This window comes from Monodelphis domestica, chromosome 3 (genome assembly GCF_027887165.1).
Source record: "Monodelphis domestica isolate mMonDom1 chromosome 3, mMonDom1.pri, whole genome shotgun sequence".
Lineage (NCBI taxonomy): Eukaryota > Metazoa > Chordata > Mammalia > Didelphimorphia > Didelphidae > Monodelphis > Monodelphis domestica.
This window is the reverse complement of record NC_077229.1, coordinates 75,723,537-75,738,620: the sequence shown is the minus strand read 5'-3', so window position 1 is coordinate 75,738,620 and position 15,084 is coordinate 75,723,537. Positions and strand designations below refer to the sequence as shown.

At 40.7% G+C, this 15,084-nt stretch overlaps 1 protein-coding gene across 4 annotated transcripts in view; it reads left to right on the top strand.

Moving 5' to 3' along the window:
* Positions 1–1,861: 1,861 nt before the first annotated feature.
* Positions 1,862–15,084, top strand: part of REXO1 (RNA exonuclease 1 homolog) — a 100,000-nt gene continuing 86,777 nt past the window's right edge. For all 4 annotated transcript variants that reach the window (XR_008917361.1, XR_465794.3, XM_007489295.3 and 1 more), the window contains exon 1: positions 1,862–2,292. Coding sequence is in view for 2 of the 4 variants with exons in the window: in XM_007489295.3 (XP_007489357.1) it covers positions 2,091–2,292 (202 nt within the window). In the remaining 2 variants the exon portion in view is untranslated. The remainder of the gene's footprint in view (positions 2,293–15,084) is intronic.

Below are 15,084 nucleotides of genomic sequence, written 5' to 3'. Positions count from 1 at the left end.
AAACAGGGGAAGGCTAAGAGGGCAGGCAGAGAGTAAGATGGCATGGGGGAATGGCCGGGTAGGCTGTGAAGGTAAAACATGGCCTATTACCTGGAGTAAGCAGCTGTGAAGGAGCTGATAGAGTGTTGGACTTGGAGTCAAGAACACCTGGGTTCAAAGTTTGCCTCAGATCCTTACTGTTTAAACCTGAGCAAGTTAGTCACTTAATATCTCTGTATTCAATCAGGTGGGAAAGTGGAAAGATCGATGGACTTAGAGTCAGAAAGACTCATCCTCTGGAATTCAAGCCCAATCTCAGATACTTTCTGCCCTGTCACCCAGGGCAAGTTGCTTCACCCTGTTTGCCTCAGTTTCCTTATCTGTAAAATGAGCTACAGAAGGAAATAGCAAATCACTCTAGTACTTTTGCCAAGAAAACCCCCAATGGAATTATGAAAAGTCAAATCTGGCTGAGCAACACTATGCCTCAGTTTCCTCATTTATAAAATGGGGGGGGGGGGGATTTGATTCAATGGCCTTCCATGTCTCTTCTAGTTCTGATCCTATAATCTTTTGAAATAAGGGCCAGTTTGCACTGTCACCAATCAACTGAGCTTAGTCCTAAGGGAGAAACTACAAAGGTGAGTGGATGAACTTTCCCAGGCTTGGAAATATGAATTGTGGAGGTCCAGGATGCAACAGATTCAGGTCCGGGGAATATAGGGAGAAGGGAGAAGCAGTATGGCTGAATAGGCAACTAGGGGAAACCTGAAGGGTCCAAGGGAATTGGCTAATCATCAGTTAACAAATCAAGTTAAGGAGCATTTATCAAGCATCTACAATGTTCCAGGCACTGAGACAAGAGACAGATGCTGCTCTCAAGGAGCTTACTGTCTAGCAGAGGAGATAACATGCAAACAATTATGCACAAACAAGATAAATATGGGATAAATTGGAGATAATCAACAAAGGGAAGGGGTTTGGGAAATGTTTTACTTTTCTTGTGTTTCCCCCGTATTTGGCACAAGTGCTTGGCACATTGTAGGCATCCAATAAATGTTTACTGAATTGAACCAAATGGAATAGAGATCTCCAGCATAGAAAAAGGTGAAAGAATTCTTTTGAGCTAGCCCCTAGTCTATACATCACAAGACCTGGACTTTCTTGTTGGCTTTGCAAGGGGGTTGTTACTGTGTGACTTTGGTTTCCTCATCTGTTAAAATAAGGTTATTGAGGGGCAGCTAGGTGGTTTGGTTCAGAGAGCCAGATCTGGAGATAGGAAGTCCTGGGTTCAAACTTGACCTCCAATACTTCCTAGCTGTGTGACCCCGGGCAAGTCACTTAACCCTAATGCCTAGCCCTTACTGCCCTTCTGTCTTGGAACCATTGCTTAGTATTGATTCCAAGACCGAAGGTAGGAGTTTTAAAAATAATAAAATAAAAGTTATTGGATTGTATGGTCTTTCAGATTCCTTTTGGGTTTTATGTGTGCGTGCACGCAAGGTAATTGAGGACCAGCCAGCACTAGAACCCAGGTGTCCTAGCTCATAGAACCTTCCTCAGAATCTTCAGGGCACTCTTTCAGGGCTCCTCCCAGAGAGTACAAACTCCCTCTAACCACACCCTAGGTCCTGGCGAATTTAAATCTGGGGTCTATGATTGCCCCTCCTCCTAGGCAGCCTCCTAATTTCCGGGGCTCCGGTACGGCCACAAACCAGACGGAGGCGCCCGCGAATACATTCAAATATATGCTAATATGTGCATATATGTCAGCGGGATCCAAAGGAGAAAGCACTCCGTGTGTTCCGCGAAAGAAACCCCGCCCCACCTCCAGGAAAAGAGGGAGCCGCACTTTCTGCTCAGGCGCGCCTTAGGGCAGCCTCGCCGCGTCTTGCGTCCTCTAGGGGCCCTTCGCAGAGGGCGGGGGCAGGGGGGCGGGCCTCGCGCGGCAAGATGGCAGCTGTGGCTGAGGAGGCTGAGGCGGCATCACGGCCTGCGGGGCCTCAGAGCCCCCAGAGGGACCTGTAAGAGGGGCCGGCGGCTCCGGCAGCTCCGGGCCCCGGCCCGGGCTGTGAGGGCGGCGGTGGCGGTTGCGGTGGGGCCCTGGGACAATGCTGCGCTCCACCGGCTTTTTCCGGGCCATCGACTGTCCCTACTGGGCCGGGGCCGGCGCGGGGGCGTCCTGCTGCCGGAGGCCCTACTGCCACTTCCGGCACCGCGGCTCCGAGCGCGGCCCGGTCCGGGGCGAGGCGTCTGCCGCAGCCGCTAACGGCTCCGGCCCTGGCGGCGGGAGCGCTGTCCGGAGTGCGGGAGGTAAGGCCCGGCTCTGGCTCCGGGGCCAGTCCAACCCCGGGTCTGACCCTCCTCCCCCTGCTATGCTCCCTTCACTCTCCTGTCTCTGGCGCCTTTCCCTTTCCTCTACCTATGTCTGACTTCCCCTCCCCCATCCCGTATCTCTTTGACAGCTCCCCATTCCTGTCAAGTCCCTTCCTCCTCTTTTACTCTATCCCTGTGTCAAGTTCCCTCTATCCTTGTGATAGCCCCTCCTCCCATCCCTGTATCAGGTCCCTCTCTGTGACAACTCCTCTTCCCATCTCTGTCAGGTCCCCTCCCTTTATCTCTGTGACAGCCCCCCATTTCCCCGTTCCTGTATCACATTCCTACCTCCTTTTTTACTCTATCCCTGTGTCAGGTTCCTTCCCTCCCTCCATCCCCATGACAACCCCTCCCATCCCTGTATCAGATCCCCTCCCTGTGACTGCCCTTTCCCTCCATCTCTATATCAGGTCTTCTCCCTGTGACAGTCCCCCTATCCCTGTATAAGACCCTCTCCCTCCATCCCTGTGACAGCCCTCTTTCCCCATCCCGGATCCCCTCCCCTTCATCTCTATGTCAGGCCCCTCCCCTTCTTTTCTCTCTTCCGTAATCCATATTTCTTCTTCCAGGCCTCTTCCAACCCTGTATCAGATCTCCTTTTCTTTTTTTCTGTTGGTTTTTTATTTTTCCTCCATTGTTTTGCAGGGTTTCTTTTCCATTCCCTTCCTCCTTTGCATCTCTCTAGTTAGGTCACTTTTTTTTTTCTCCATTATCATCTCTAGGAGTAGGCCCTGTGCCTTTAATATATTTATTGGCAATTACTTATTGTTGTGCCCAGTCCAGTGATAGGGGCATGTCGGTTTTAGAAGAGGCATCTACATTTGCTTTGCTTTCAGAGAGTTTACAGATTAGCAATTAAACATCTCTTAATGAATTTAGTACTTTTTGTGCCTCAAGTAAGGATAGACTGTAGTAATTAGAAGAAGTTTCACAAAGAATATAGGATTTGATCTGAGTCTTGGGGTAGCTTTGATTTGCTAAGAGGAAGGGCTGAGGTGGTTGGAATATTTGGGGAAGATTTTCTTGAGGAGGTAAGGTGTGGGCCTCCCAGAATGGGAAAGAACTTGAGCCAAATGCCCAGTTATGATGGGATCATAAATTAGATTTGGAGCCATATGGGACTTTAATTGTGGGGAACCTTAGAAGCCACTTATCCCAAAGACAGATGGGGAAACTGAGGCTCAGAAGTTAAGTAACTTGTTCAAGGTCACATAGCTAAGTGAAAAGCAGGCATATTTTGAACTCAGGTATTTTAACTAAATGCAGCATGCTTTCCATTGTACCATAGGGACACATTTCTTCGAAGGTATTGTTTTATCATATAAGTGGCAAAGTCACCGTCTTCTCACTGCTTATTAACAACTGTATCTAATCATTCTAGGCCCTCTTTCATAAGAGAACATGGCTGGTTCTTTCACCTTTTCTACCATTTTAACCTCTTTTTTTTTATCTTTTAATGAGTTCTCATATCTTCAGAAAAGAAATATTTTCTGACCCATATAGAAAAGCACATTCAACTTAATTTTTATCTTTAAAGAATCCACATATCTCCTTCTTCCCCATCACACCTTTTCATTATAGTTCTTAGTTTTCTGGTAAGACAGCTCTTTATGTATGCCTTGGTACAAGTTCCATCTTTTGTAAGTCTTGGTTTTCCTCCACACTACAATGGAGCACTTGCCTCTCTTTGTTTCTAGTCCTCCCAGAGAATGAGTTCTTCCTTGTTACCTTTCCACCAGAGGGCCTCTTGTCCTGTATGAGGCAAGGCCAACTCCTCCCCTCCATTTATCCCCAATCCTTTTCATTCCCCATTTTCCTTTGCTTGTGGCAATAAATAATCTCTATTCATGATTGTACTTTTTTTTTTACAGTAGCTTTGGAATGAGTTGGAGATGGAAACAATCCCTCTTTTTATATGTGACTATTAATTTTTCAACTTGTACAGTAGGATTTGAGAGCCAACTCATTTACCTAAGTCTGTTTTGGAAAGTATGGAGTCTTGTATGGAAGGAATAGGTCTTATTTTGCATATTTTATGCATTATTATATTATGCATAATTTGCATATATTTGCAGTCTAGAGGACAGAACTAGAAGGAGTGGATGGAAGTTAACAGGTAGATAGATTTTAGCTTAACATAAGGAAACAACAGTTAGAACCTTCTAGTAATGAAAGGTAATAAGGTACAAGGGGTAGTGAATTTCTCCTCCCTGGATGTCTTTGAGCTGAAGCTGGATATTCACTTATTAAGGATTATGTAGAAAAGATTCATATTTTAAATAGAAGTTGTATTATATACCTTCTGAAGTCACTTTCAGTGCTACAAATAAAACCTAGAAACATGTAATTTTAAACTATGCAGAACCTACTGTGTTTAAGTGGCATTATATAGTTTGCCATATGAATATTTAACCTCCTGGCATGTGTTCACTTAATACTGTTGATGTCAAAGATAACTTGTTTCAGAGCAATTGGAAATAGATGTGTTCATACCAATGAACTCAATTTGAGTAATTTCATAGAATTTTTTCTCAAAATTTAATGGGAAAATCCTGATATTTTGTGAGATGTTTTTTTTTGAAAAGTCAGGATTTAGAATTTCTCTTAGTGCCTCTTTTTTTTTTTTAAAGCTCTTACTTTCCATCTTGGAGTCAATACTTTGTATTGGCTCCAAAGCAGAAGAATGTTAAGGGCTAGGCAATGGGGGTTAAGTGACTTGCATAAGGTCACACAGCTGGGAAGTGTCTGAGTCCAGATTTGAACCTAGGACCTCCTGTCTCTAGGCCTGACTCTCAATCCACTGAGCAACCCAGCTGCCCCCTTAGTGCCTCTTCCTTGGTGTCCTTAGGAATAGACAAGGGATGATTAGCCCCAAGGCCAATTGATCAAAAGTAGCGATAATTTATAGTATATAGTCCACATTTAAATGTCATACAAGCTAAAAGCCAGAATCGAAATATTCTTTCAGGCCATTGACTTATTCCATCAAATTCTTAGCCTCATAGCTGTCTACTTCTGATCTTGTGGTAGACAGGGTTTAATATTTTCATCCTTTAAAAAAAATTTTTTTTTTAAAAATACTTACCTTGGCTATCTGTTCCAAGGCAGAAGAATGGTAAGGACTAGGCAATTGGAGTTAAGTGACTTGCCCAGGGTCACATAGGTAGGATATATCTAAGGCTAGATTTGAACATAGGACCTCCTGTCTCCAGCTCTGGCTCTCCACTGAGCCACCTAGCTGCCCCTCCATCCATTTTTAATCATGTTTGGTAAAAACCCTATCACTGAACTGCAGAATAGCTTTTACATGAAGATCAGTGAATCATCTGAACATTACCAGAACTAATCACTTACATTCTGAGAAGCAGATTGCAACCCTTCATTAATAGCAGTGGTCAGGATGACTCTTGAAAGAGATGGTCCCATAGCTTTTTGCATCATTTTTTCCCAAGGTAAAGACCATTGCACAGAAAAAGAAAACATGCAGTTTGACCAAAGAGAACATGGAATTGATAGTTAAATTGGTAAAATTTCAGGCATATATGTGAAGATTGGGTGTGCATTTAAAGGTTTTCCTATGAATGTACTACTACAACTAGCACTGATTCAGATAAAATAGTGCTTTGTTCTTTTTTAGTTATTTGAATACATGTCCCCTCCCAAACTATAGGTTCCTAAAGGCAGAGACCAGTATCATCTCTACCCCACCCTCCCCATAAATGTGCTAGATACTTAATGCTCATTTAACTTGGCTGTTATTTTTGGTTATCTGGTGTAGGCCTCCTGCTGTGGTCGTGATTGATCCTGATTGCTGAAAGACTTTGCCAGTTGAGCACCAGGTCTGGCAGCTTTTTTCTAAGCTGGAGGTTTAGAGCATGCCCCAGCAATGGATAGTGTGTTGTCTATAGACCAGCCTAAGTGTAGGGAAACTTGTCACCAGAATGGGACACAACCACTAAGGGGTAGAAGGATCATGGTGTAGGAAGTGTTTTTGATAGTACTATGCCATATAGCTGGGATGAATTCATGCTCAGCTTTGAAGTGATATATGGCATATTCAGTGTTGTACAGATTCACACACTTCACCACAGTCCTGTGAAGGAGGGACAACAAATGTTATCCTCATTTTGTAGAGGCAAAATGAAACTCAGGAGAACTAATCTGTTCAGTCACACATGAGCTAAATGTTTTAAGAATGTTTGCAGTAACCACCTCTCAACAGTCCACACACACTAAAAATCATTGTATAGGGTCCAGAAAGTCACCTGCCCTGTATCACATTCTGACTTTTAGCTAGTAACTTTATAGTGGTACTAGTATTTTTATTACATTGGAAATAGTGGGAAGTAGTGGGTTCCACTTTCCTAGGGAGCAGAATAGATTTCAATAGATCTGACCATTTGTTGAGGATTGCAGGAGAGGAAATGATTTCCTGTTCAGGATGGACTAGATGGGTCTCTGAAGACTTATATTGACTTTGAGTTTTTGTGACATAAAATATGACTAGATGTGGGTAAATTAATCACCAAGCATTATTATAAATGCTGGGCACTAGAGGCAGCTAGGTTGACTCAGTGGATTAAGAACCAGCCCTACAGATGGGAGGACCTAGGTTCAAATCAGACCTCAGACATTTCCTGGCTGTGAGACCTTGGGCAAGTCACTTCACTCCTGTTGCCCAGCCTTTAGCATTCTTTAAACCAATATACAATATTGATTCTAAGATGGAAGGTAAGGGTTTAAAAAGGTGGGGGAAAGTGTCTGGCAGTGGGATTACTAAGACATAAGTGAAGTAGCCCTAGCTCTTGAGTAGTTTATAATCTAGCCATAGGATACATGTGCGTATATGATTATTTGTGCAAAATAATGTACAAGGGAATTTTTTTTTTTGCAAAAAAGAATTACACAGAATCAGGAAGGTATATATGTAAAAAGATGATGCTTGAATAAGCTAAGTCTTGAAAGAAGCCAGGTATTCTCAGGTGAGGAGGAAGTACATTACAGGCATGAGCAGACAGCTTTGATAAAGGCGTGGAGATGGAGTCAGAAGACTGAAGAATGGCAAGAAGGCCAATTCAACTGCTCCAGAGTGTTTAATATAATGAGACTGGGAAAAGTGAACTGGAGCTGGGAAGAGCTTTAAATGCCAGAAAGAATGGTTTGTATTTGATCTTGGAATCAGTAGGGAACCAGTGTAGTTTAAAGAGGGGAATTAGATGGTCCCATCTGTGCTTTAGGAAAATCCCTTTTTTAGCTGTGTAGAGGATGTGTTGCAGTGAGGAAGTACTTGAGGCAGGAAACTAGGAGGCTAGAAGCCCAGGTTCTGAAAGGTTATGAGACTTAGCCTGTCATAGGGTCTTGATTATGTGGGAGGAAAGAGGTGGGACAAATGGCAAGAGACATAAGAATAGAGGCTGATGTGTGAGCAGGTTTAGAATAGCTAGATCCCAAAGGTACCTCAGTCTTCCTTGGTGAAATGTGACTAACAATGAATAAACTCCTTTGTTGAATACAAGTCAGCAATATGTAGGGGGTTCAGTTATAAACAGGTACCTGCTATTTTCTCCTGGCCTTCCAGTTGCATGATAAGGGTCACTATGGGACAGCATTATCCATGTAGTAAAAGAGTGCTTTTAAGTCAAAGGACCTAGATTTGAATCTTGCTTTTGTTTCTACACCCTGTTTGTACATGAATTCACTTAATCTCTTCAGCCTCTTTTTCCTCTAAATGACCTTTAAAATTCCTTCTAGGGGATAGCTCGGTAGCTCAGTGGATTGAGAACCAGGCCTAGAGACAGGAAGTTTTAGGTTCAAATTTACTATAGACACTTCCTAGCTGTGTGACCTTGGGCAAGTCATTTAACCCCATTGCTTAACCCTTACCACTCTTCTGCTTTGGAACCAATACATAGTATTGATTCTAAGGTGGAAAATAAGGATTTTAATTTTTTTAAAAAATTTCTTCTAGCTCTAAATCATGATCCTCTCATCCTCCTTTGCCTCTGTTTCCCCCTCTTTAAAAATGACAGCATTGAACAACAGGAACTCTAGGGAATTCTAACTCCTTTAAATAGCTTCTGAAGGTCTAAAAGGAATATTTCTACTTCTGACATATGTTATCCTTTATTGTTCTATATCTTGAGACAGGCTAATATAAAAATCTGAAGCTGCATGTCCATATTTTGTTGAAATTAGATGTCTAATTTCAAAACTGAGGTCAGTGACAAAGGATTTTATGATATTTAGCCTATATTTGAAAGTATAAATCCTGAAAAATACACATGTATGTACATGTGTGGACTGTTGGCTAGGCTCTTGTTTATGAATAAGCCACTTTTGTTGTAGATTGGAAGGATCTTGGGAAACAGATGTTTTCATGTAATTAAAAAAAAGGAGGCTATAAAGAAGGGAATAAATGTTTTAATCATAGCCAAAAATATTTATGTACTTCATGCAAGGCCTTTTTCTCAGTGCTGTGGGGGATCTGAAGATGTTCCACATATGACTTGGGTTTACTCTCAAGAATCTTACCATTTAGTTGGGAAGACAACAGAGAAGATTTCGATTTAACCTAAGGAAAATTTTCATAAAAATTAGCCCTCTGCAGTAGTAGAATAAGATACATCCCTGCATCCAGAAGTGTTCAAGTTGAAGCTCTATGATATTTGAGGGGTGATTGTTGAGGGTCATGCTTCAGGTAAGGATGGACCTTGGGCAAAATCTCTTCCCCATCTGGGTCTCAGGTACTTCTGTTTTAAAAAAAAAAAAAAGGGCATTGGACTAGATGAATTTTAAGGTCTTGCTTTGACATTCTTTGGAATTCATTGTCTTCTTTTTGCCATCACTGACCTGCAGTCCTTCTGTCCAGGAAAGTGAAAGAGGGTGAGTATCCAATAAGTGGAGAAAGTTTTTTTCTCTTTTGAGACTTTTCTGAACTGCTTTGAGATTGAGGGTAGAATATGGGGAAAGGATTCTGAAGACAGTTGGCTGCCCTGCAGTGATGTGAACAGTTTAAGAACATATCACTTTACAGAATTTTTGGCATACAGTTAGGGTTTTCACTGGGAATAGTATGGTTTCTTCTCCATATTATGGTTTCTTCAGAGACCAACAAAAATATACTTTCCTTAGATGTAATACTTTCTAATTAAAAATGAATTGTGAATCTTCTCAAAGTGATTAGTATCAATAAAGGGTAAAAACAAAATCTGAAGGAAACATGCCAGAAACTGGAACTTAGGACATTTAAGGCTATTAGAAGTGGGTCATCAGTTCTACTTTGAGTAATGGTTTAAGATGGGAATCTTTAAATGCTTTCTGGTGCCACTTGTATTCTATTTTCTCTCTTTGTCAGTATACTAGGGTGGAGGGTGGGGTCTTAGAAATCAGGAAATGCTAAGAAGGCTGCCTGGGACCAGGCTGTGGTGGCTTCTTGGAGCCGGAAGTGATTGAGAGGACTCTCAAGGAACAGAGGAGACCATAGCTTATAAACATACCTCCCCCAAATCTGCATAGCTAAATTAATCCTTTGTAGAAACTGACATATTATTTGTCCTTCTCTAGCACATGCAGGATGCCCTTGGCTGCTTCAACCATGCCATTCGGAAAGGCTTGGGAATTCTTACACTGAAGATCAGTAAAATAAAAAAAAAATCAATCTCACATGTAATGCTGCTGAGAGATGACCTTCAGGTGAACGGTTCTTCACTCTCTGATGTGTCTTCTGGTCACTACAGATATGTTTGCTAATAAGAGTTGAAATTCTCAAGAGCTGAATCTCTAAGAGACCCTGACTCTGCATCAGTATGTACAACCATCATTCTCCTTTCAATTCACAGAAACATCATTTCATTCAATTTCATTGTCACACATTTTGAATCTACTTTTCCTGAAAGTCTAGAAATACTTATATTTCAGGTGAATTGGCTATTAAAATGTCCTTTCAGTTAAAGGCAGTGTGGCATAAAAGAATATTAGACTAGAAAACAAGAAACTTGGCTTCTAGTTCTGGCTTTGCTATATATTAGCTATATGTCACGGGACAAGTAGCTTTCCTGTTCTGGGCTTTAGTTTTTGATTTGTAAAATGGAAGTGCAGGGGAAGATGGACTAAATTATTTTTGAATATACCATCCAGTTCCAATATTCTCTGATTCTAAATAGCCATTTCTATTGGATGGTTTTAGTTTAGGCAACATCATGGAGATTAGGAGCTTGACTTTGGATATGTAAAAATAATGAGAATTTTACAAATGGAAGGCATAGCCTAGTTTAAAAAAAACCCCAACATACTTAAAATGAAGTCAGATGAACTGCATATGACTCACAACTTTATACAATCTTGAGAACATTATTTCTTTTGGACCTCAATTTCCACATCTTAAAAATGAGGGAGTTAGAATGGTTGAATTCTGAGGTCCCTTCTAGTTATGATTTATTAATCATAAATGCAGTCCAATGTAGTCATTACTCAGAATAGGATTAATTTCTACAAAGCATCCTGATAGTTGACTGTCTAGCTTCTGTGTTAGCATCTCTCAAAACCACCTGCTCTACTGTTGGAACAGCTCTAAGGATTAGGCATTTCCTAAATTGAAATGAAATTTGGCTTCTTGTAATTGCCACCATTGGTTTTAGCTATTCCCTCTGGAGGCAGGTAAAAGAAAAAGAACATCGAATCCCTTTTCCATGTAATAATATTTCAGATTTTTGCACTGATTCTAGCAATCACATTCCCATTAACTTTTCTCAAATAGAAATTATTTAGTGCTTCACATTTCAAAATGCTTTTTCACACATTGAATTATTTGAAAATCATTACTTGAATCTAAAACTTGTTGATTTAGGATATATTTTATTCAGTGAACCTTTTTTTAGCACTACCTCTGTGCTAGGGAAGATCCTAACCCATAAGGTATCTGAGCTGGAAGGGACCTTAGAGATTACTCTAATCCCTTCATTTTTTGAAGAGAAAACCAATGTTCAGTGAGAAGAGTGATCTTGTCCCAGGTCATACAATGATTCGTGGCAGAGCTGGAATAGCCTAGGCCTTCAGACTCCCAGCCAAGTGGCCTTTCTCCTTATGCTGCACTGCCTTCTGATGCTGTTCTAGAGGAGAAGAGATTGTATGAAGTCATAGTTGAGCCATTGTTTTATCTATTTACCCTTACTCTAGGCAAGTGACATTTTATTTAGTTTATCAACATATTGAATCGAAAGAAGCCTAATTTGCTTGGTTCCAAGTACTCTCCTTGTGTAAGTGTTTCCTCTTTCCCTAGATAGGAAGCTTTTAAAATCATAGACTCGCAGAGTTGGAGGGTCCTTAGAAGTCATCTAGTCCAACCCCTTGCCTGATGGATGAATCTCCTCTACAGCATCTCTGCTCTACTTATGATCATCTAGTTTCTGCTTGAACACTTCCACCAGTGAGAGGCTTTTGTCATAGTACCCAGCATGCAATGTTAAGTAATAAAAATCAATGATTTCCATCTTGGCTTCTGGGCTTTTTTTTAGGGGAGTGGGGAAGCATTAACAAACCAGAACCATGCACTTGAACATGGTGCTACCTGTTCTTTTTAAAACATTGGCTCTCTAGATTTAAGCCAGGACCACTAAAGGTTTTGGGGAGGGGTAAAATAAGGGGTGCTTATGTTGACTGAAAAGATCTTGCCCTGAGTAGGGCTGAGTGATCCTGGGCAAGTGCTTCCCTTCTCTAAGCCTCAATGTCTTCTGTAAAAATGGGGATAACCCTTATGACCATGTGGTGCATTGAAAAGGGCATTGGACTTGCTAGGTTGGAATCTCATACTGATAGATGGCTTGAGCTTGCCATTTACTTCACCTCACCTCAGTTCCTTCATCTGTAAAATAGGGATACTGTTAGCATTATAGTATCTGTCTCAGAGGATTGTAAGGAAAGTACTTTGCAAAGTTTGAAGTGCCTTCTAAATTCTACTTAGGTAGGAGGATCTGTGCTCTCAGAGCAGCACAGAGCACTGGATTTGATTTTGGGTGCTGAATTCCAATCCCCTTGTAGCACTTGGGGCCAGGGGTAAAGAGGCACCTTATTTTATCTTTTGAACCATATCATTTTTGGTGATTTGGAGCTAATAGTATTTGCCATGTACTTCCCAGAGAAGGAAGAAAAAAGTGCTGGGCCTTCCTCTGATCCAAATCTTAGGCTGAAAAGTTTTGTAAACCTGTGATAAAGATGTTTTTTTCTTTTGATTGCTCTATAAGCTGCTTCTCTTAGTATTTTATAAGTGTGAAGTAATAACCATGTAGGCACTAGCCATTACAGATAGAAAATAGGACCCCTGTTACCAAGAATTTACTGCATATTCAACCAGGTGAGAAAGTAGAGAAAGAGTAGAATTAATACCATCAGTTTTTATAGTGCTTTACAGTTTCTAAAGCCTTTCTACCTAGGATAATTGGATCATATGATTTATAGCTAGAAGAGACCTTAGAAATTTCTGGTCCAACTTCCTGATTTTATACAGGGTTACCCCATGCTTAAAGTATTTTTACTCTCATAGAGGTCATCACTTCCCAGTAGATGGCTAATAAGTGGTAGAACAAGCCAGGTTCTCTGACTTAAAACCAAGTGTTCTTTTTAACTTCCTGTAGTGCCTCAGGAATTCTCATTATAGCTTCCTCACATCCCTGAACCAAGAAGCCCACAAAATAACTTATTTGATCTTCACAACTACTCTGTGTGGTAGGTGCTATTATCTTATTTTACAGTTGAAACTGAGGCATATAGAGGTTAAGTGATTTACCTAAGGTTATAGCTGAAAAGTGAAGCCAAATCTGAACTCCAGTCTTTCTGACTCTAGGCCCAGATCTGTACTGCACCACTTTAGCTGCCTCTGTTTCACAATACCAGGTGCTCTCTGATTAAAGCAAAAACTAAAATGTTTTTCTTTTTTCTATCTTTTATCAGTAAAGGTGGGACTAGGATGTGAGAATTGGATAGGTGACCCAAGAAATTGACTTTTACATGAAATTGCAAAGCAAAGTTCTTAATCTCATAGCCTTTTGCAATTCTTTTGAGTTTTTGAAGCCTTGAACATTGTTGAACTTGAGTAGTTGTCTCCCTAGCTAGCTAGAGTATATGCTCTGTGGGGGGCTAGGGAGGATGAATGGGGGTAGACCAGTCCCATTCTTAATTTCTTTTATCTTTCTAAGTAGTCTGAATAGGGTCTTGCACAGGTGGGTAATTAAGTGTAGGTATTTGTTGATTCATATACTAAAATCTGAAGGTAGGAACAGTTTCTTATCTAAACTTGTTTTATCTCATTACACTTCAATGGTGGCAACTTTATATGTGGCACTGTCCTTGGATCAACCATTTATAGCTACTTACTAAATATTTGTTAATTTGATAAATGAGTATTTAAAGATCTCTGGAGAGGATTTTTTACTCTAGGAGGTTACCTCTACTTTAAATAAAACTAGAGAATGTTAGAACTAGAACATTGACTATCAGGCTAGAAGGTCTAAGAGTTCATCTAGTCTAACGCTCATTTGACAGAAGAGGACTTGCCTAGAAAGGGAGAGGAGCCCAAAGTCATTTATTTGTCAAGAGGTTTAGGAACAAGTCAGAGTCTTAACTCTCAATACTAGTCATCCTTGTTCTATACCATCCCATTTCCTACTCCATGATCAGTTCGTTTTTACTAACAACATGTTTAATGATACCTGAAAACTGGTAAACATTATCAAGCATGGCACCTGCATTTTGCCACATGAAATTCTGAGAACTATTAACATTGGCCCTAGTAGTACATCTGAAAATAGGAAATAGGCTTATGGATCCTAAACACAAGGTTCAACATACTGACTTCTTCCTACCTGATGCCTACTTCCCTACCTTGTATTTCTAAGTGGTTTTATTATTACTAGTGACTAACTTGTAAAGAACTAATGTGTGTTCTGTGACTACTTTAGGATATGGATTATTTTGCTTCATCACAGAGCTGAACCAGGACCATTGGATAGAAGTTACAGGAAACATTTCAGCTAATTATAAGGAAAAATTTAATAATTAGAATCAATGTAATGAGTTGTCACTGGAGACCTAAATAGAGATCAGATGAACATTTGTCAGAAATATAGAATGGATTCATGAGTTGGACCAAATGCCCTCTGAAGTCTCTTCTAACTCTCGGCTTCTTTGTTTTGAAACAAGAAGGTAGTAAACTCAGGATTAAAACTCATTTTCATCCTTGTGTCCCCCTATTAACAGTTCCCTTAGAGATTAATAATGTTTGCTGAGTGGAATTTACACTACATTTTGAATTAAATGGACTTCTGTGGGCTGACCTGATAACCTAATGCAATTACAGAACTTTATTCTGTGGAAGATGTGTTCCATTATAAGATTACTGATTTATAGCTGGACTTACTATTGGGACATAAGCTGTTGCTAAGATGAGGACTGCCTATAGTAGTGATGGATTTTCAGTGATGGTCACTTTCTGGGGTGACCAGAGTCTGTAGTCAAAATGTGACTGGGACTGATTATCTTTTCTGGGAATCATGGTGTTTAGACCTGTGATACCTCTAAGGTGCCATTGTAGTCTTTCTTTTGAGTCAGTAATCCTAGGTACAAATAGTTTTTGGTATAAATCCATCTGCTAAAGATGGAGAAAGGGGAAGGTTGATTTTTTTTGTTTATAATTCTTGAGTGTCAGCTTGAAGGGACCTTAGTAATCATCTACTCTGC